Below are 21,943 nucleotides of genomic sequence, written 5' to 3'. Positions count from 1 at the left end.
TTAAATGAAGAAATGAAGTCTACATCATAATAGCTGAACAAGCGGTGGCTTGCACTGTGTGTCAGAGTAGAACTGAAAACATAACATGGCCACAGATTTCCTACTATGATCCTTTTCAGAAACATGCATCAGATGGTGTTTATCTGCAGAGTTTTGTTGATATCTCTCACATGTAGCATGCAAGACTTAAGTTTATATTAAAATATGGTATGTATGGTATTTAGCAATTTCAACAACTTGTAAGCATTCACCTTCTAGACACCCTATGCCCAATGTCTTTTACACGCTGCATATTGTCTTGAACATGTTGTCTACTGTTCAGTCAATATCAATTAATCATTGTGACATGAAACCTGTACATTGTACATTTGTGCTCCTAACTACATACCTGCCAGTATATGGGGCTCTGTCTGGTAGTGTGTGTCCATTCCATTGGCATAGATGACTCTCAGTGAATGATCATTACCCACCTGGTAGCTGTTACGAAGCTGGTCTATATGAGAGAAAGACAGAGACGATTATCATGAATGATATTTGACAAATTTTCAAAAATACTGCATTAATACTTGAGGTAAAGACGGGAAAAAAAAACAAAGGAGAACAGAAAAGTGCAAAAGATTGAAGGAGATAGAGGAATACAGAAAGAGAGAGAAAACGGCACAATTAATTTCTTTGGGCAGTGTTTGAACCAGCTAATGAAGCACTGAGCAGGTATTTACATCTCCCAGCCTGTTTTAATTAGGTTCCCCTTGACCTCTCACAGGGTTAATGAATGTGTGTGTGAGAGAGAGTAAGAAAGAGAAGCTCTAAAGACTATAGACATTTTTCTTCCTGCCTCCTTCTGATATACCAGCAGGAAAATGATTCTTTGGCAGATTGTCTTTTTTTAACAACTAAAGTAAAATTTAGTTCCATACATTCAATTAGTTTTAAGTTTTTGCTCCAATGAATTTTTAACAAATTATTTTCAATAATTTATTTTCATTTGAGAGCAACTACAGTAGCTTTTACTAGAACTGGGTCACTAAATTGCCATTAATATTAATTCTATCTTTGGCCCAATAATTTGTAAAAGATTTATTAACCTTTCAAAATATTACACAATGTATCTAGAGGTTGAGTCATGGCAACTGGACTTCTAGTTTTTAGGTCAAAACGTTTCACTACTCATCCAAGTAGCTTCATCAGTCAGACTGATAAGTCCAGTTGCCATGACACAACCTCAAGAGAACTTCACCTGGATGACTGAGAATCTTCAAGATTTACACAATGTAACTGTGTAAAACAGAAACTACAGTGTTACTTTTTAAAAGTCTTTGTTAAAATGTGATTTCACATTTCCTACACTGTTTTACACTGAATTAAAACCTGTTTCACAGTGAGGCCCAAAATAAGTCTAGCATGACAAACAATTCAGAGCCTGCGGTCTATACAGGAGCAGAAATGGAACATAAATTCACAGTTTTTGGCATACAAGAGAGATTGTCTAGTCACCATCAAGTTCATGTTGTGAGTAAAGTCTCCATTTGCTCATCTTTCAACTTTCTTGTCTAGTCATAAGTCAAATACCAGATGGATCAGGTGGGTTCTGCATTTTTGAAGTATGGTGTGACACCATGCTGTGAAAATGTTTTGTGAATAAGTTCTCACCAAATGTCACTGCATATGTGAACGAACATATGTTAGCACACTCAGAATATTAACCAGTGGTCTCCAGAACTCTTTATTTGTTCATTTCCCTCTGTTTGTTTGTTTGGTTCTGCCATCTCACCACAAAACCATTTCAATGGCACGCTCACCTTCTACATGTTCTTGTACATGCAACTGCAGTCAAGTACTTGCACACCCAGGAGTGTAGATCACTGGCACACATTGTGCAGGTGAGATGATAATGGGGATTGTAAAGGATAAATAATGTACATTCATGAACTGATGGAGAGGAATACTACACTTCTGGATGGCTTTGAAAACGTTATTAACCTGTGGTAAATACTCCTCTGTTGTGAGGAAGAATCGACTCCATTTTCCCTGACACTCTAGGAACCTGTAACTCACTCTAAAACAAATCACTGCTTATCACTTGAGGCCTCACTTCAACTGACTCATTAGTTTAGATTTAACAAGGGCATCTGTGCTAAATTACTGTTTTGGCCATTGAGGCCAAATGTCTAACCGGAAGACTAGTGAGTTTGTTAATGTAAAAGCAAGTACTGGTGATCTACACAAGTGAAAGGAAATGACGTACTCTTCAAAATAAAAGTGAAAGAGCTGTATTGCGACAAAAGTTGTTTTAGATAGTAGTAAGATATTTTAGTTTGACACTGATGTTTCACTTGCTCATAGAACTCTGGGCACCTATTGTACTTCCAGCTATATTTAAACTCCTGGTATACAAAATAAATTAAAACAATGTCTTTTTCAATGCTGCAGGTGGATCAGTGTCATCACATACTGTACACTGGCACTTTCTTACAAGCACTTACTGGTCTGTAAGCCAAATGTGCTTGTAAGAAAAAAGTTGGAAAATTATAACCAACTAAACAACAACACAGGTGAAACGAAACAAATCCTGTCAACAACAATAACAAACCGAAAATATATTAATTTCCCTCCTAAATACATTTTCAGACAGACCAGCTATATTATAAACCATCATCTCTCATAAAATGCATCACACCATCCTGTATTTTGCATTGTGAGCCACTGTGTGGCTGAGTGGAAAGCAATTTGATTTACAAAATTTACTATTTTGCTATTGGCCAGAAAAAATATGGTCTTATTGATTTGTTTGCCCTGGGTAAGTGCCAGGACAACAACACACAACAACACACAAAATTTTCTTCTTCTTCTCCATCTCTCACACACACACACACACACACACACACACACACACCCTCACACACACACAAACACTTGTGTAAACACCTTACCCTGCACTAGAGTATAAAAGGAATCTACTGATGACAGGTTGGTTGTTATGGAAACGTCCTCATCCCTCCCAGACATCTCAATGTCTATAGCAACAGCACCCGATGACATGTCGCTATGGAGATTGGTCACCACGCCAGTGGGGAAGGTCACGTTAGTCAGACGACCCTCACTGTCATAGCTAGAAGGACAAGGAGGGTGCAGAGAGAGGAATAAGGGGACTTATTAACTGTAACCTGCTTTATACATAACTAAAAATACCTTACTGTCCACACATTTGTTTACATCTCTCACAGAGATGTTTTATGGACTTTCATTAATATTTTGTAAACATATCTTAAGCATATGGAAGGGCAGATCCCCACAGTGTGATCGTGTAAACAGATTTCAGTCCCCACAATGTGAATAACACCAGCTGTGGCCAATTTATAATTCAGAGCTAAATGCTAGAGATGGCTGTGAGGAGCAACAGTTAGCTGATCAGGTCAGCTTTAAATGAATTGAATTAATTACATTTAGTGAACTCCTGCCATGATAAAACTATGTTTTCAAATATTTAATGCAGTTAAAACGCAAAAGTTTGGTGTCCATCCGTTTCCATAAACGGTTATATATAGCTATAAACGAAGAAATAATGCAGAAATTACAAACTGCGTGTTAAAGTTCTGTCACTTCATCTTGACACTTAAGTGGGAGCAAATTATATCAGATGATGCTATTCTGTTGTTATGTGGGAAATAATTTTGTCAATGTTATAAAACATGCTTAATATGGCTTTTGCAATTTAAAAATTGAGTTGTCCATATGTCCAGTATATAGCAGTTCAGACATGCATCCAAACATAAATACAGCAAAGCTGCTCACTCATAGAACGTGGTCCAGCCTATCTGGATGCTCTTGGTAGCCAGCAAGCCACTGTTGCCATGGTAACTAAACAAGACCAGTTCCTGACCCTGAGCTGTAAGAGTCTTCAGACCTCCATTAGTCCCAATGGTTAACCAAATAACCTATAAACACACAAAACACACACAGTTACAGGAGTCTGCCAGTACAGCTGAGTCAACATCAATATATAGTATGTTTGTTTCACTTAGATAAATATTCTGGGTGGTAACAGTGTCATTCTTGAAACTTTTGAGAGAATCAACACAAGAATTACTGGTATCTGTCGTTGTCTTTAATGATACTTTGATAATTTGCACCTAACAGTTGCCCACTCACTCTCTGCCATCCATTCACAAAATAGGGTCCTTAAAGTTTAACCCTCCCATGTTAAATTGTTATTATAGCAATAACAAAAAAACAAAACTTGTTTTGATAAATAATTGACCTTAAACCTAAACTGGTGGAGCCTCTTGTTTAAATGGGACAGCTGTGGCTTAGAAGGTAGAGCAGGTCGGCCATGAACCTAAGGGTTGGTGGCTCAATCCCTGGCTTCACCAGTCTGCATGTCAAAGTGTCCTTGGGCAAGACACTGAGCTCCAAGCTGGTGTGTGATTGTGTGAGTGGATGGGTAAATGGGCAAATAGTGTAAAAGTGTTTTCAGTGCACCTGAGTGTAGAAACGAGCTTTACAAGTATGAGAACATTTACCATTTAAACAAATGCCTGCTTTTGAAAGTTCATCCTGTTACAACATAGTAAGTTCTGGAGCATGGCAAATAACTTGCTCATCTCACCTGATTGTCAGGGGCAACTACACGTACAGGCATCCTATTGGTATCTCTACGGATACGGAGGGTGTTCCCACTGCTGTCTGTCACTGCGGTTAGATCCTCCTCATTGCTGAGAGTAAAGGAATGGAGAGAGGAAAATAAAGTAAACACTGGGTTAAGTTTCAGCAAACATGTCTGTATCCACGAACACCAACCTGTAGCTGAAGTTGTATTTGTAGTCACCAGTGACCAGAGACATGGTGAACTGGTGAGTCCCATTTGCATCAAATACATAGAGCTCTTGAGAGGCTGGAGAAGCCACTTCATAGGAGCTGGGACCTGAAGCTAAAGAGCCTGAACACACATACAGTAGAACACCAGAGAGTGGGTGAGTCAGAGGTTTTAGACTTTATTACTTGATTTATTTTTTATTATTATTTGCTGATTTTTTAAACATATTAAACACTATCATCACTGCACACTTTACAATTAATGCACTGGAATCCAGTATATTTAAAAGAATTTTATTCATGATTGATCACTGTCTATCATGGGGATGAAAAATATTTGTGGCAGGTGAAACCATGTCAGAGTTGCATTACATATTTGGTTTAAAGTGAAAAAAGGAGAAGGTCTCTTTTGTGGTTGGGAAACGCAAGTTTAAAGTGGAAACTTTAATCATATAAAATGTAATTTCCCAACAATTAAATTGTGGCTGGTGAAACTTTGAAAACCTACTTGCTCACTACTCACAGTAGCTATGAGCTAGTGGTTAATGTAACTATGTACTATAATATCAATGAGCTAATGTTAATGTATGTGAACTGTACATACCAGTAGGTGGTTGGTTGTGTTGAATGGCTCGAATCCGGATATTTCCCAAATCAGCCACATACAGTGTCCCATCTGGAGACACCACCAAAGAGGAAGGGCAATTAAGCCTGGCATCTTTAGCATAGCCATCTCCTGCTTGATAGCAGTCACAGTTGGCATCATTCTGTAGGACAGAGGTATCCCGTAATGTGAAAGGAAGAATTAGCAAACAGACCGAGAATAAGTAAGTAAGTACAGGAAAAGTTAAACTTGGAAAGTTCTAATGAATTTATTGATTTGTGTTTTTCAGTAAAACACTGATGTTAAGCAGATGCCACTGACTACTGACTGATTCTGAAATTACTAACCCAAAACCTAACCCTGAAATGTGTAATCTAATCCCAATCATTAATGTCATTATTTGGCTGTTACACATTCATCTTGAACGTCAGTGGGTTTAATGAGTTACTGGACAAAACAGCTATATATGGGAATTAATATTCAGAAATAAAAATAAGATATAAAAGAACTACAAGTGGCCCTTATGACCTTTATATAAATTAGTTGTGGTGTAGTACCTTGCAGTCACATTCAGATGGCGCTCCAGCTAGATGGGTAATTTCTCCATCAGTTGACACCTAGGGGGTAGTAGCAAGAGTTTAAAACTAGGGAAACTGTAAAAACAAAACAAGGTGCTTCAACTATTTTGTTTGCTATTAATTCAAAGCCCTTTTTTAAGTTGATGATCTTGGAGAGGGTGAGTCATGCTTTCATGTAAATTTATTGTGGCTCTTATTTGGATTACTTGTAATGCCTTGTAGTTTGGCATTAATTAAAATTATTATTATTATTATTTTTTTTTTTTTTTTAGTGAACCGATCTGAATGGCAGCAAGTCCAAGTAGCTCCTGTGGTTTTTTTTTGAAGTTCTTTTTTACTTACAATGTGCACTGCCTCAAGTAGAGTAGTGTACACTAGAGAGGAACTGCTGGCCCTGTCAAAGATTGGACACGGAGTAACTCAATCCCGATTATGCCGAGGAGTTTTGTGGATGTAGAGCCGGGTCTAAGCTAAAGGCTAAGAGCAACAGAGATACAAGCCTTTTCTGCCCTCTGTGCTCATGGGGAATGTTAACTCACTGCATAACAAGTGTGATAAACTGGAGGCGCTTGTGAGGAACCAGAGGCTGTACATGGCGTGCAGTCTGATATGTCTTTCTCAGTCCTGGCTGAATGACAACATACCGGACTCATGTCTGGATATACATGGCTTCACAGCCGTATGAGCGGACAGAGACCCTAGGATGAGCGGAAGGTCAAAAGGTGGGGGAGTTATCCTATTTTTCAATCAGAAATGGGTTAAGCCCCAAAATGTGACTGTGAAAGAGTGGTTCTGCTGTCTGGATATTGAACTGGTCTCAGTTGGTTTCTGCCCATACTATGTGCCAAGGGAGTTTATATATATCGTCACCATTGTTGTTTACATTCCACCTAAGGCAGCGCCTGCAACGGCGTGTGATGTCATCCATGGTGCCGTTGCTAGGATACAGACCCAGCAGCCTGATGCATTCATTTTAATTACAGGGGATTTCAATCACGTCTGTCTGTCGTCCTGCCTGACTGACTTTGTACAGTATGTGGACTGTCCAACACGTGGAGAAAGGACATTTGATCTGTTCTATGCTAACATGAAAGAGGCTTACAGGGCTGTACCTCTTCCACCACTGAGTATATCTCATCACAACATGGTCTATCTTCAGCCCACATATAGACCTTGTGTGCAGAAGCTTCCTGTTACCACTAGGTCTTTCCGGAAAAAGTCACTAGAGGCAAGGGATTCATTGAGAGACTGCTTTGAGTGCACAAATTGGGATGTACTGATGGGAGGAGCAGGAAATGGACAATGACTTGGACAATGACTTGACAGGAGTCAACATCATCACTGTTTACATTAATTTCTGTAGAGACACAGTACACCCAGTACAGTATGGCGCTATCCTAACAATAAACCATGGATCACCAGTGACATTAAAGACCTTCTGAACCAGAAGAAGAGGGCTTTCCAGGACAGGGATAAGGAGAAGCTGAGGAGTATACAATGGGACCTCAAAAAGACACTGAGGTGAGCTCAGGTGGAGGACAAGAAAAAGTTGGAAAAACAGCTGGAGAACAATAATACCAGGGGGGTTTGGAGAGGGGTAAGGACCATCACTGGCTACAAACTGAACAACTCTCAGTCTTTGGATGGTGATGTGGATAGAGCCAATACCTTCAACCAGTATTACATCAAATTTGACAATGTGGCTACTTCCACCTACATCTCTACAGCTACTCCCTCCACCACCACCCCAATGGTTGCTCCCTCCACCTCTGAAGCTCCTCACTACGCCTCATCCTCTATGACTGCTACCTCCATCTCCACCTCTACGGCTGCTCCCTCTACTTCCACCATCCCTCTGTTACAATCTGAACAGCTCCTCCTGTCTCTAACAGTGGAAGAGGTTGGAGCTGAGCTCAGGAGACTTCAGCCAAGGAAGGCAGCAGGACCAGATGAAGTACGTCCAAGGCTTCTGAAGGACTGTGCAGGACAACTAGCTGTCCCCCTTCAAAGGTTCTTTAATATGAGTCTTCGGCTGGTAAAAGTCCCGGTGCTGTGGAAGACTTCTTGTCTAATACCGGTGTCCAAAACAGGGCGGCTGGTAGAGCTGAATGACTATAGACCGGTGACTTTGACATCCCATATCATGAAGACCTTGGAGCGGCTCCTTGTCCGTCGCATGAGGCTGCAGGTTGAGGAGGATCTTGATCCCCCTTCAATTTGCTGAAACACATGGGAGTGGAAGATGCAGTACTTTACATGCTGCACCGGGCATATGCCTATCTGGATGTGCCTAGTTCATATGTGAGGATTATGTTCTTCAACTTCTCCAGTGCTTTGAACACTATATGGCCTCCCATAATGAGAGACAAGCTTCTATGTGTGCGGGTGGCCCCCTCCCTCACGTCATGGATTATGAACTATTTGGACCTGGGGCTCCACAGGGGACTGCTCTTGCTCCTTTTCTGTTCATGGTCTACACATCGAACCTTAGGTATAACTCAGAGTCTTGCCACATTCAGAAGTATTCTGATACGGCTGTTGTGGCACGTGTGCATAGTGGACGGGAAGGGGAGTACAGGGCAATATGCTGTCACATTGTGTGTAGTATTTATTATATTTTATATTTTAATGTTGTATTATTGTTTTGCAAGCACTTTGGTTGACCTTGGTCATGTGCTAATGCTCTACAAATAACCTTTGTATAATTGACGGAAAACAGTGACATTTAGTCAGCAATCTCCTACATACAGCAAATGATGTGGGCTTCATAGATAATTGGGCCACTTTCTGGGGAAAACCTGGTCTGGTAGCGAGGGACGGCATCCATCCAACTTTGGTGCGGCACTCAACTCTAGAAATTTGGCCGTGTTTATTAGCCAACCTAAAGTTTGACAATCCAGAGTGGGGACCGGGACGCAGAGACTCTCTGCAGTTTCCTTAGAGCCGTCGCCCTCCTCAAACCCCAAAGAGATTGTGTCTGCCCCTCGAACATCTAAATCAGAAGTTAACACAAGAGGAGTTATTCATAAAAATTAATAATAAATTAATAAAACTAATAACAATTAAGACCACTCCTCTTATTGAAGAGAAAAACAGAACAGTCAGATGTGGATTATTAAATACCAGGTCTCTTTCGTCTAAATCTCTGTTAGTAAATGATTTGATAACCGATCACCAAATTGATTTACTGTCTTACTGAAACCTGGCTGCAGCAGGATGAATATGTCAGTCTGAATGAATCAACCCCCCTCAGTCATAAAAATCGTCATGTTCCTTGAAGCACAGGTCGAGATGGAGGAGTAGCTGCAATCTTCCATTCAAACTTATTATTAAACTTTCATCCTCAAAACAGTTATAACTCATTTGAGAGCCTCACTCTTAGCCTCTCACATCCAAACTGGAAAACACAAAAACCAGTTCTACTTGTCATTGTGTACCCTCCATCTGTCCCTTACTCAGAGTTTTTAACTGAATTTCCAGACTTCCTGTCTGATTTAGAGCTTAGTTCAGATGAAGTCATTACAATGTCATTATAATCCAACCTACCATTTATTTCTAAAATCCTTGAAAAAGCTGTTGCTAAGCAGCTATCAGACCACTTACAAAGAAATTAACTATTTGAAGATTTTCAATCAGGATTTAGAGCACATCATAGTACAGAAACAGCACTGTTAAAAGTCACCAACGATCTTCTTTTAGCCTCAGATAATGGACTTGTTTCTATACTTGTCCTCCTAGACCTTAGTGCTGCATTTGACACTATTGACCACAGCATCTGATTGGTATCAGAGGAACAGCATTAAAATGGTTACAATCCTATTTATCGGACAGATTCCAGTTTGTTCATGTCCATGATGAACCTTCCACACGCACAAAAGTTAGTTATGGAGTTCCACAAGGTTCTGTGCTAACAGAAGTTATTGTATTTGGGCCTAAAACCTCAGAAATAGCTTTTCTAAAATTATAGATACTTTAGATGGCACAGCCCTGGCCTCCAGCACTACTGTGAAAAACCTTGGAGTTATTTTTGACCAGGACATGTCCTTTAATTCACACAAAACAAATTTCTAGAACTGCCTTCTTTCACTTGTGCAACATTGTCAAAATTAGGAACATCCCGTCTCAAAATGATGCTGAAAAACTAGTCCGTGCATTTGTTACCTGTACCATTTGTTAGCTGTATATCGCTGATGTGCAGTTACTGGCTCCACCAACCTGCAGTGTCTATTTGTTGTTTATTGTTGCTGTTCTTTTCTCTCTCCTCTATCCACTCACCCAACCGTTTGAGGCAGATGGCCACCCAGACCCCGCCCGGTTCTGCTGGAGGTTTTTTCTTCTGTTAAAGGGAGTATTTCCTCTCCAATGTTGCCAAGCACTTGCTCAAAAGGGACTTTTTTTTTTTTTTTTTCTAAAGTGCCTTGAGATGATTGTATTGTGATTTGACGCTATACAAATAAAATTGATTTTAATTCAATACAGTTAAAATATTCCCCTTCTATCAAAAGACAAATAGACACTGCAGGTTGGTGGGGCCAGTAACTGCACATCAGCAATATACAGCTCCAGGACCAGGGACACCTGCCGGGGGGGGGGGCACAAAGTTAGCGGTACAGCCTGGGCTCTGGAACCCAACTCGGGCTGGACTCTCTACTACTCTGGAGTTGCCCATGGTGAGAAGCAGGGGGCTGGTGGGGGCTTGCTTCTAGCTCCCCAGCTCAGCTGCCAGGTGTTGGTGTGTTCCCCCAGTGAATGTGAGGTTCGCTTCCCTGGGTCTTTGGGTTTTGGACAGGTCTCTTACTGTTGTTTCAGCTTACAGGCCGAGCAGCAGTACAGAGTAAACGGGCCTTCTTGGAGTCCTTGGGAGGGGTGCTGGAAGATGCTCCAACTGGGGACTTTCATTCTGCTTTAGCGCTCATGTGGGCAACGACAGTGAAATCTGGAGGGGCGTGACAGGGAGGAACGGCCTCCCCAATCTGAACCTGAGTGTTGTTCTGTTGTTGGACTTCTGTGCTAGTCACAGCTTGTCCATAATGAACACCATATTCGGCTGGAGGAAATGACTAGGGAGAAGGAAGTCTGGGCATCTCTGCTCAGGCCACTGCGCTTGCAACCCAGCCCCGGATAAGACGGAAGAAAATGTATGGATGGATACTTCTACTGATTTAAAGAGACATTCAAAGTTGCACTTCCCAGGGGAAAAAATTTATTTGATAATTGGGAATTACAATAAAGGAAGATGCCATATGTGTCGGGAAGATTACCTGGCGAATGCGGTGGATTTTTTTCTCATCTGTCTCTGCAATGTAGAGGACACCATTGTAGGACAAGGCAATGGCTGTAGCTCCCTCTAGCATGGTCTGGACTGCTCTCTTCCCCATGGTGTATTCTATTCCAGGCACCTGGCAGTGCATAGGACGACCTGCTACAATACGAACCTGAACACACACACATCAATAATTATGCAGTAATAATGTACCACTGTGTATTTTTGTTTTGGCTAAGTGGAATCAAGAGTTTAATTTTATTAATTGACATATTAATTTAATATTTAATTTTACTGTGAAAAAATCCAAAATGCAACACATTACAGGAAGGTGGTAAAACATGCCCTCCTGTCTAAGTAGACAATACCTGTCTATTTTCAGTGATCTGAAGTACAACATTGTTGTCCAGGACATAGATGGAGTTGTCCATGGGATTGATGGCTAGATCTGTTGGCCATTCTAAACGGACCTGGATGTAGAAACATAGAGAGGGACCAGGGGCAGAGGTTAATTTAACATGCTAATTACATTAAATTTATTATACAATATATATTGTATTTTGGTATCTGACACTATTTATTCTAATTCTGTAATACAGTATAATCCTGCCAACATTGTTTGATTTAACTCAATTTCAATGAATTAATATCCATGATTAGTGATACTAATTAATAATGACAAATGTTCTGTAAAATAAAACTTTTCATGATTTCAGATTTCAGCAGCAAACACTGCTGTGAGGTCCAGTGAGGAAATAGGTCTGATGCATCACCAAAGAGAAACCAGGGAGAGCAAACAAAAAAAAAGTTTCTGAAAGCCAGTTCAACTTCACAAACTAATATTTTTGTGCTAACTTTTGAATTTAGGTTTTTATAATTAGGTGTAGTTTATGCAGGCAAAAGTATGAAAACCTTAAATTGAATCCCTTGAATGAAATGTATTCCATTTAATATATTTCTATTAAATGTCTTTTATACAAAATATAATGGTGGATTGAAGACATTTATACACCTTGCATCTTACCTGTCTTATGTGCATGCTGGTATCACATGTCAAAGGTCGTGCAGAGGTCAGGTCATTGCTGCCCAGGACAGTAGAGATTATCCCATTACGATCCACTTTCCTGATCATAGTTCCATCCACAAAGTAGATCAAACCATTTTTATCAACTGCAATACCTGTGGGAAAACAAAGGACACACACACACACACGCACACACACACTTCAAAATATTATCATCCAGTTGACTATGTCAAAAAAAAGTCAGCCTAGATGAATATAATGTAAGAATGAAAAATGTCAAAGGTCATAAAAAGCATCCTATAGTTCAGCAAAACAGCAGCTGTGCATATCAAAAATCATTTCAAATTTTTTTTCTTTTTGCGCTATCGGCTGCTCCCAGGGGTGGCTATAGCAGATCAATTGATTCGCATGATTGATCTGGCACAAGTTTTACAGTGGATGTCCTTCCTGACATAACCCTCCTCATTTATTCAGGCTTGGGGCTGACATTAGGACCGCTCTTGCTTGTGCAACTTCAGTGGCTGAGTCTAGCAGCCCCTGGTTTTCCAAGGCAGTCTCCCATCCTAGTACTACTCCTAGTACTACTCTTGCTTAGCTATGGCCGCAGTCAAAATCATTCTAATTTATGCAGAATTAAACTCAACTCTGGAAATAGTTAAACATATATGGGAACTTAAACATAGTATATGCATAGTACATCCATGTTCAAATATTTTCATTCTCCATGCGAGACCAACACAAACACTGCTGAGATGGTAAACACTTTCTTTGATTCGTTTTAGACTCGATGAGCTTGATTAGAGTAAGTTACTGTTGTTAGACCTCAGCCAGTAGCATTCAGCACCTTGCATGACTGCACAGATGCAATTTGAAAGAAGATTCTGTAAATGATACATTGGCTGATTTGATTTTATATTCCACTCTTGCAGAAAAACCATTTATAATTCTAATATATACTGTAAATGTGGGTGTGCAAAAATGCTTTGCAGGAAAACAGTTATACAGGAATGGGGCAGCACAATACCCAAATGTGTCATCTTCCCTCAAGCTTATTTAATTTAAACTGCAATATGGCTAGCTTGCGGAGAGTTTGCACCTTCTGCACCAGTTTCTTTTAGGGATACTATTGATTGTTCACTGCCTCAACACACTGTCAGAGTGCTGTGGAGGAAAATGCACTGCCTTTAAAGAGGTGATCTTATTGTTCATGACTGGACCCTCCACATGTATAAGAATATGTTACAAATCTTACTGGAATTAAATTAAATTTTGCTCAAATTTACTAAATCCTCCTGTGATTTCCCAGTAGTCTGAATTTTGGCACTTCAACCTGCACCATAGGGAAAATAGTACAATTGCTTTAGTTATGATACAAGATTAAATAACAACCCCCAATGAATATCAATCTTTTGACTTTTGAGTTGTGTGTGTGTGCACACACCTTTAGGTCCCAGTAGCTGTGCCTCTGTAGCTTTTCTTCCATCTCCACACCGTGCTTCATCAAATGGAGGGCACTGCTCACCTGTACCAGCCACTACTTCTCCATTACCTGAACATGCACACACAAACACACATCATGCATTTATCACAATAGTCCCTGTTTTTTACCTTTCCTGGTGATATTCAAAGAATTCCAATGGTAGTGGACATGTGTGAGTACACTGCATTAAAACTAACAATTGGAACCAACTGCTTTCATTTCGACCAACATAGTATTTTATTGGGGGAAATGAAATGCATGCTTACTGATGAGGTCGCGGGCACCGCTGAGCATCTTGGGTTGGTAGATTCGCCGTGAATTGGTATCTGACACATATACCTGCCCTGTTACTGGGTCGGTGGCTAGATAGTAACGGTGAGCAGGGTTGTTGCTATGGAGGGTAGTGGTGGACAAAAAGAGAGGTGGGTAACAAACAGGAGAAACAAGAAAAATTTGCTTTAGTCATGCTGTATCTTTTAATTCTGTCAGTATCACTAACCTCAATTATTACAGAATAAAACATTTAAAGAAAAAACACCAAGTTTGAACATAGAACTAGAGCCTCCAGTTCACCCTACTAACCCCAAATTCAATTTAATTCAGTTTTATTTGAATAACATAAATCACAAAAATAAAAATATAATAAAATCTCCTCAAGGCACTTTACACAGAAAACAAATCCCTTATAAGCAAGCACTTTGTGACTGTGGAGAGAAAAAAAAACCCTTTAATGGAAGAAATGTCCAGCAGAACTGGGCTCAGTTTGAGAGGCAGTCTGCCTTGAACAGTTGAGGCCAATGAATAGAGGAGAGAGAAGAGAAAAGAGTTAGCCCAACATCCCACCTAGCAAAATATATAAGAATCTGTGAGTAGACATTTCCATCAGTCAGCCATGGAGGAGCTCTTGTTAATTGGTAGATGGAAACAGTGGCTTGAAGGGTGAAATGATGGTTTGGCTTTCTGAGAGTGTTAAAAACAGCCAAAGGACTCAAATGACTAAAGATGTTGCATTGTTCCTTTTGGGTGTGTTAGTATCTAAAGCTGGCATGTTTGTTTTGGTAACATTTGCAACCTAGCATAGTCACAATTTTACTTTGTCTTTAACAAATATGATATTAATTTGTGAACATGATGAACCCAGGGCAGCACTGAGTGGTTGGCATTGTTGCCTCACAGCAAGAAGGTCCTGGGTTTGCAACCCGTCAGGGGCCTTGTGTGGAGTTTACATGTTCTCCCCATGCTTGTGAGTGTGAGTTGTTTGTCTCTATATGGTCCTGTGATGGACTGGGGACCTGTCCAGGGTGTACCCCTGCCTTTTACCCAAAGAGAGCTGGGATGATCCCTGTGACCCTGGTTACGAATAAGTGGGTATAGATAATGGATGGATGAAATATGATGAACCTTTCATAACACTTTGTTTCATATTAGCAGTAGCCAGAGCATTTTGCTCAATCAATCACATTTACTCAACAGTCAGCTGCCTTTTGTAAGCTCCAGTTCGTCCCAGCCAGACACCTGTAGTTCATGTCACAACCTCAGGAAGGTGGTTTATGTTATGAGCTGGTTTGGAGTATCACTAGATCCTATAGCAGCTACTGAAAGACGGTATAATAACAATTGTACAACCTTACAAAGGATTTAAAATTTGGTTCTAACATCATTATAATGGACATGGATGGGTAATATAATGGATAACATAAACTTTCTAGACTTCATGGTAATGAACTAACAAATAAAATGAAAGTTGATGAGATGGAAGCTAAAAAACTACAGCAGTAGAGTAGTGGGAGTCTAGTGAAGTCTGTTTTGTGTGTGAATTTACAGCAGCTTTGTGTGGCTATCTCGACTATCTCGAGCTAGTCTGAACAGAGCTATTTGGGTGCAATTGGCCACTACTTGTCTGTGACACACTCTTCATGACTGTCATGTAAAATCCATCATACACAGACACACAAAGGCATGGGTATATGCATATCCACTCGCCTCTAGCCATAACTCGCAGCAGTTGGCGAAAATTAACAGATGATCCCAGCCTGTTAATTAAGACAACTAAAAACAGACACATCTGTGAGATAGTTTGTGTTTTTCTGTAACCTGCTTCTGAGGGTCCCAGATGTTATGATAATCGAAATTTCTGGTTTTCATATAACCTTTTATTTATGCCGAAAAATAGATTTATAGAGTTTCAAGGTAGCACCATAGACATCCACGGTTTCACAGAGTGAATACAAATACAGAAACAGCAGTGAAAGGAAGAACATAATTAAACTGAGTGAATCATTTGACCTGTCCGTTCTGTCAGAATTTAGAAGTTAGTTTCCATATATCTTTAAGATGCATTCTGTTAATTTAACACACAACCACAACAACCCAATAATTCTGCAACCATTTTAGATATCCCTAAATTTTAAACATATGGTTTTGTATTTCAGTTTTCAGTGGGGACTCACCTTCTTCCACATAAATAATCACATTTTTCAGTGATAACTTGGTTTATTGTTAGGATTAGTGTGAGTGTCCAGGAAATTAATGTAAATCAATATAACAGAATTAAAAACAAACATATGTGTGTGTTCAGTTGAAGTAACATGCAGCCTGAAGATGGAGCTAGCATGTGGATGGCACTTGATTAACAAATATGCCAGGACAAAATAAAGATGTGACTGACCAAGAAACTGTAAGAAAACAAAAAAAAAAAAAAAAAAAAAGGAATGGAAATGGAGTAGTAGTAAAATGACTGAACAAAGCAAGCAAATCACAGGAGATAATAAATCAGAAGAAAATAACTTAAGGAAGGAAGGAAATATAGGCAAAGAAGTTCAGCTAATAAGGAAAGAAAATATGATGTAAAAGGAGTTGCTTCATCTAAATCTTCAACATGTTTCTTAGACCCCATCCTGACTAGACTGCTTAAAGACAGTCTGCCATTAATCGACTCATCTTTTTAGACTTGGTAAATTTATCTCTAGTAACAGGCTATATACCTCAGGGTTTTAAGACTGCAGTAATCAAACCCCTACTCAAAAAGCCAAGTCTTGGCTAATTACAGACCAATATCCAACCTACCTCTTTGAAAAAGCTGTTAGCTATATAGCCATGTGACCACTTACACAGGAATAAACTATTTAAAAATTTTCAATCAAGATTTAGAGCACATTATAGTACAGAAACAGCACTAATAAAAATCACCAACAATCTTCTCTTAGCCTCAGATAATGGACTCATCTCAGTATTTGACCTGCTAGACCTTAGTGCTGCATTTGACACTGTCAATCACAGCATCTTATTACAGAGACTGGAGGATGTGGTTGGTTAAAATGTTAAAGTGGTTCCAGTTTTCTTTATTGGACAGATTCCAATTTGTTCATGTTGAATCTTCCACACACAAAATTATGGAGTTAGACAAGGTTCTGTGCTAGGACCAATTCTCTTCACCTTATACATGCTTCCTTTAGGCAATGTTATTAGGAAACACTCTATTAATCATGATTGTTATGCAGATGACACTCAGCTGTATCTATCTATGAAACCTGATAACACAAACCAGGTAACCAGACTTCAAGCGTGTCTAACTGACATAAAGGCCTTGATGACCAGTAACTTTCTACTCTTAAATTCAGAGAAAACAGAAGTTATTGTATTTGGGCCTAAAAACCTCAGAAATAGCTTTTCTAACAACATAACTACTTTAGTTGATATAGCTTTGGCCTCCTGCACTACAGTGAAAAACCTTGGAGTTATGTTTGACCAAGCTATGTCCTTTAATTCACACATAAAACAAAACTCTAGAACTGCCTTCTTTCACTTGTGCAATATTACCAAAATTAGGAACATCCTGTCTCAAAATGATGCATTTGCTATTTTAACGTTTATTAGTTTCTCTTTATTGGCTACCCGTAAAATCCAGAATAGAATTTAAAATCCTTCTGCTCACATACGAAGCACTTCATGATCAAGCTCCTTCAGCCCTTAAAGACCTTGTAGTACTATATCATTCATTCATTCACATAAGTTAATTTTCACCAAATTTTTATTTATTATTACTTTTGTCAGCTTTAAGTTGTTTCAATGACCATTGTGGGTTTGTCTTTCTTTAATGGAAGGGTACCAACAATTTTGTTCACATGTGTATGTACAGAGTCTGTTGCATATGCAGCGTTAATTGAAAATGAAATGAAAAGGTTAAAGGTTGAAAAAGATTAGTCACTCTTACCTATGTCTGAAATCTTTGTTTCTTTAATACAGTACAAGCGAAGGAAATAAAACAGAAAAGAAACAAGAGTTAGTAATTAGATTGGTGGTTACTGGAAAATATAAAAGGAACACTTAGAAGTTGCAGAAAAAAATCAGAAACTGAATCATGCTTCATAGAAGTCAGTAGGAAAATTTCAGGTGTGAGGTGTTTTTAAGAAACGAGTGCATTATAATACTACTAAATCAAGGACACTAAACCAGACTCTTTCTTATAGCACATGTTCAATGGTTCTTTCCTCTTTACACACACAGTGAGTTCTCATACTACTGTAATGTCCAATCTAGAAATGAATCCATCCTTCTGTTGCTTTTTGCTTTAAGCACTGCTGCTACATCCTCCAAGATCAGGGATACGGAGGTTAGTACAGATGAGTTCACAAAAGAAAGATTAGCATAAAAGCTGGGTTAGAGAGGAATTCTGATGCTGAATTTAATTTAAAATCAATGACTTAAACCAATTTATTTTCAAAAATATTTTAGGTCTTAGGTTTATTAAATTCAACATTTTTTAATAGACTTTGGAAAACCAACATTAAAATTTTTAACAAAATTGTAATATTAGGAGATTTAAATTACTAATCCAGAAGCAGCAGCAGCCATCCTCCCTTCTTCCCCTCTTACCTCAGCTCCATGACACTGGTAACATTCCCAGAAGGGAAGATTCTCCTGATGTAGTTGAAATCTCCAACAAAGATACTGCCATCTACTCCACAGGCCAGAGCCAGAGGCGCAAGCAATTTGTTGCCCTCTGCCTGCCCATTACAGCTGGGGCACGAGATGCTGCGGCGACGCCCATTTCCTAGGACAGGAGGTTGAAATCCATTTTTAGGGACTGTAACACAGGTTCCTGCCATTTCAATAAAACAGACTCACTATTTGGAAATCCATTCCTATATTAAGATCTGAATGATCTTGTGGGCCAAACATTTATTAGAGTCCCAGAAGGTGTCCTTTTCTGGGTCCCATGACATTCTGGTGATTTTCATACATTTCACACATTTAAAAAAAAAAAAGATTAACAACCCCCCACAACAGCCTGATCAAAGGCAATTAAAATTGTGCAGGTATTAAAATCTCAAACAAGTCAATAATATTTGAATCTGTACTTACCCATGATGCTGCTGATGACAGGGGGCTGCTGGGAAATGAAAATGTTCTCACCATTGCCCTTGTACAAGATACCTAGTGGAGAGTAGACATAAAAAGGTGAAGAACATATAAAGCACACAGAGAAGCAACAAAGATATATTACAGCCAGATTAATTATACTTTGCATTAGTGCCTCTGCTGTGATTGAGAGTCCTTATAAAACAGATCTGGTCCTATCACCAGGGTTCACAATGATGTCACTTTATTGAACTACTGGCTTGATCATCACTGTAGCGATCAAAGATTAGTGCTGGTTTTCTTAATATTTGTCTTTCTTTCTGGGGCTGCTCAAACCTGCTGCGAGACTTTTACCAAAAGAAATGGACACTGCTGTTTTCATCTAGGACTAGTGTGCTTCAGCCAGTTAGTCTATCTATCTATCTAGCTATCTGAAGTAAAATGTAGCTTAAATATATTAACACATACATTATATTACACAGGACTTTCTCTTATGATCAGGGGTACCAATAACAGTTTCAGTCAATAAATTTTCTACTGCATAGTGACAATTCATCTCCAGGTCAGAACCAGGGACTCGAAGTACAGCCAACACTTTGTCACCAACTTTAAATTCTCTATTAAAATATTTCTTGTCAAACTGTTTTTTCAGCCAGAGCATCTGAAATAGAGAGCTACCACAGTGTCAGGCGCAAAATCCTCTGCACCAGCAGAAGACTATGCATAGTGTGACCAAACACCAAACCTGCAGGGCTGAACTCCATAAATTCCTTTACACTTCCTCATAAAGCAAGGAGAAAGATTTAGTAATCCCTCATCCCATCCTCGGGAAAGATTTAAGAAAATGAGTGTCAGTGTACATCAAACTCAGAACACACTGGTGACCTGATTTTGTTTTGGGGAGTGGACCAACACAATTAAGGATTATATACTCCTGTGGTAGGAGTTCATCTTGCACAGAGCCAGAAACAAGAGGAAAGTTCAAAAAAGCTGTAAAAACACTGATTGTTACACACCAAACAAGCACATCAGGACTGCAAATTGAATTCTGTGAAAATGGCAAGACCCACGTATCATGAGAGACTGGGTAGCTATAGTTTCCCACAAAATAATGATTGACACCTTAACTTTTTCCTCTGCTGATACTGTATCTTGTAAAATGAAAGGCAGATAGCTCACATCAATGACAGGCTTTTTATTAATGGTGTTGGAATCAGATGTCTCTATTCTGCTCCTTCTCTTCTAGTGCAGGGCAAGTGGCAATGAGTAGCCTGCTCTGTTACAATAGAAACATTCACGGCTCTCAGACAACATGGGATATGTCTGGCATTGGGTTTTTGGTGGTTTGCCTTTCTGAAATGGCAGTTGGCATGCAAAACTGTGGATTTAACATCATAATTCAGGCTTTGAAAAACTTCTTCACACTTCCTGGATTTTTCCCACCAATTTACACTGAAGGAGCAAATCAAAGCAAATTTATGTAGGACATATAGCATCATAAAGTTGACTGAGGTGCTTTACAAACAAACAAATATGCGATAGATAAAAAAAACAACAACAGACAGACAGCAACAATCATATATGGGGTAACAGGATATCCTAAATAAATAAGGGTTAAGTTTAAATTTAAAAATTCAAGATTCAAGACTCAAAGATTCAAGATTCAAATCTCAGAAGGAAGGGAGTTCCAAAGTCTGAAAGCTGCGACACCAATCCATGATTGCCTCATCACTTGCATCTAGAACTTCCATAGCATTTAGAACTAACAGAAGTACTTCCAGATGCTCTTAAAATACCTAAAAGATGAATCGAGAAAACTCTCCCTCAGATTGTAGGCTGATATTCTGTATTACTCATTAATTGACTGGTTGATCAAAGGATCTGATGCCCCAAAATTATTAAGATGACTTATGATATTCAGAATTCATAAACCAGACATAGTAAACCTTAAGTCTGGAACAAACAAAATTATTGTGTTAAATACATTAAAATAACAGTCAGTCCTTTTAAATTAGAGGCCTCCTGTCATTGAGGCATTGTGTGTTTGTTCTTGCTGCTGTGAAAGCTACAGGCCTTAGCTGTTAACTCTAAAAGATACTGAGCTCTTAAGAAACAGTCAATGTCTGACTTTTGAACTCTGCCAAACCAAAACAACTGTCCACCTAGTGGTCAGTGTAATGAGTTACTGTGAGTGATAGTACCATGCTGGTTTAACTTAACCCACTGTAGGAGAGTACAAATATCACTTATTTGGAGAAGCTTAATTCTCTCACTGATGAATATTGCACTTCTGTTATCAGCTCAGTATTGTGTATAACCTCAATCACTTCAGAATTTATATCAAATTCATTAATTCAAACCAAATTATTAAACTGCTTATTTGTTTCAAATATCAATGTTCTAATTTTAACATTGTAAATTTTTGAAACCTGGAGAATGAACAATTCTTAAAGTGTTAACTTGTACATAGCTCAGGCTTATGAACAAGCTCCAATTATTGTACATTGTAGCAACCTAGCTCATTGATGTTTATCATTGATTCTAACCATTGCTGCTAATAATTAATGCTAATGCTATCCATAATAAGCTAATGCTAGCCATGCTAAGCTAAAAGTAGAGGATAGCAAAGCTATTGCTGATGCTGTTTATACCAAGAGATAAGTGCTGAACTAGTGGACCTGAAAACCAAACAAGCAGGTGCAAAGCTGTCCCCTTATCATGTTTCTTTGAGCCAGTTGACCACCACATTTTGATTTTTCGATTTTGCTTTAGGCTTGTTAGCCTACCAGTTAGCTTAGCTAGCTAGTAGCATGACTTCTCC

General features: G+C 39.1%; 1 protein-coding gene across 5 annotated transcripts in view; it reads right to left on the bottom strand.

Annotated features, from left to right (window-relative positions):
- The window catches only part of tenm3 (teneurin transmembrane protein 3), a 180,102-nt gene that overhangs the window by 14,378 nt on the left and 143,781 nt on the right, over positions 1-21,943 (bottom strand). For 3 of the 5 annotated variants that reach the window (XM_026302846.1, XM_026302848.1, XM_026302850.1), the window contains 15 exons: positions 19,126-19,197; positions 18,637-18,814; positions 17,975-17,995; positions 14,028-14,152; positions 13,723-13,830; positions 12,282-12,436; positions 11,626-11,727; positions 11,256-11,429; positions 5,974-6,033; positions 5,417-5,579; positions 4,798-4,936; positions 4,607-4,712; positions 3,793-3,935; positions 2,931-3,109; positions 389-493 (listed from right to left, as the gene is read on the bottom strand). In XM_026302846.1, coding sequence (XP_026158631.1) covers positions 389-493; positions 2,931-3,109; positions 3,793-3,935; positions 4,607-4,712; positions 4,798-4,936; positions 5,417-5,579; positions 5,974-6,033; positions 11,256-11,429; positions 11,626-11,727; positions 12,282-12,436; positions 13,723-13,830; positions 14,028-14,152; positions 17,975-17,995; positions 18,637-18,814; positions 19,126-19,197 — 1,830 coding nt within the window. The remainder of the gene's footprint in view (positions 1-388; positions 494-2,930; positions 3,110-3,792; positions 3,936-4,606; positions 4,713-4,797; positions 4,937-5,416; positions 5,580-5,973; positions 6,034-11,255; positions 11,430-11,625; positions 11,728-12,281; positions 12,437-13,722; positions 13,831-14,027; positions 14,153-17,974; positions 17,996-18,636; positions 18,815-19,125; positions 19,198-21,943) is intronic. The other 2 variants (XM_026302847.1, XM_026302849.1) reach the window with 1 other exon arrangement.

The sequence above is a fragment of the Mastacembelus armatus genome, chromosome 1 (assembly GCF_900324485.2).
Source record: "Mastacembelus armatus chromosome 1, fMasArm1.2, whole genome shotgun sequence".
Lineage (NCBI taxonomy): Eukaryota > Metazoa > Chordata > Actinopteri > Synbranchiformes > Mastacembelidae > Mastacembelus > Mastacembelus armatus.
This window is presented reverse-complemented; position numbering and strand designations above follow the sequence as displayed.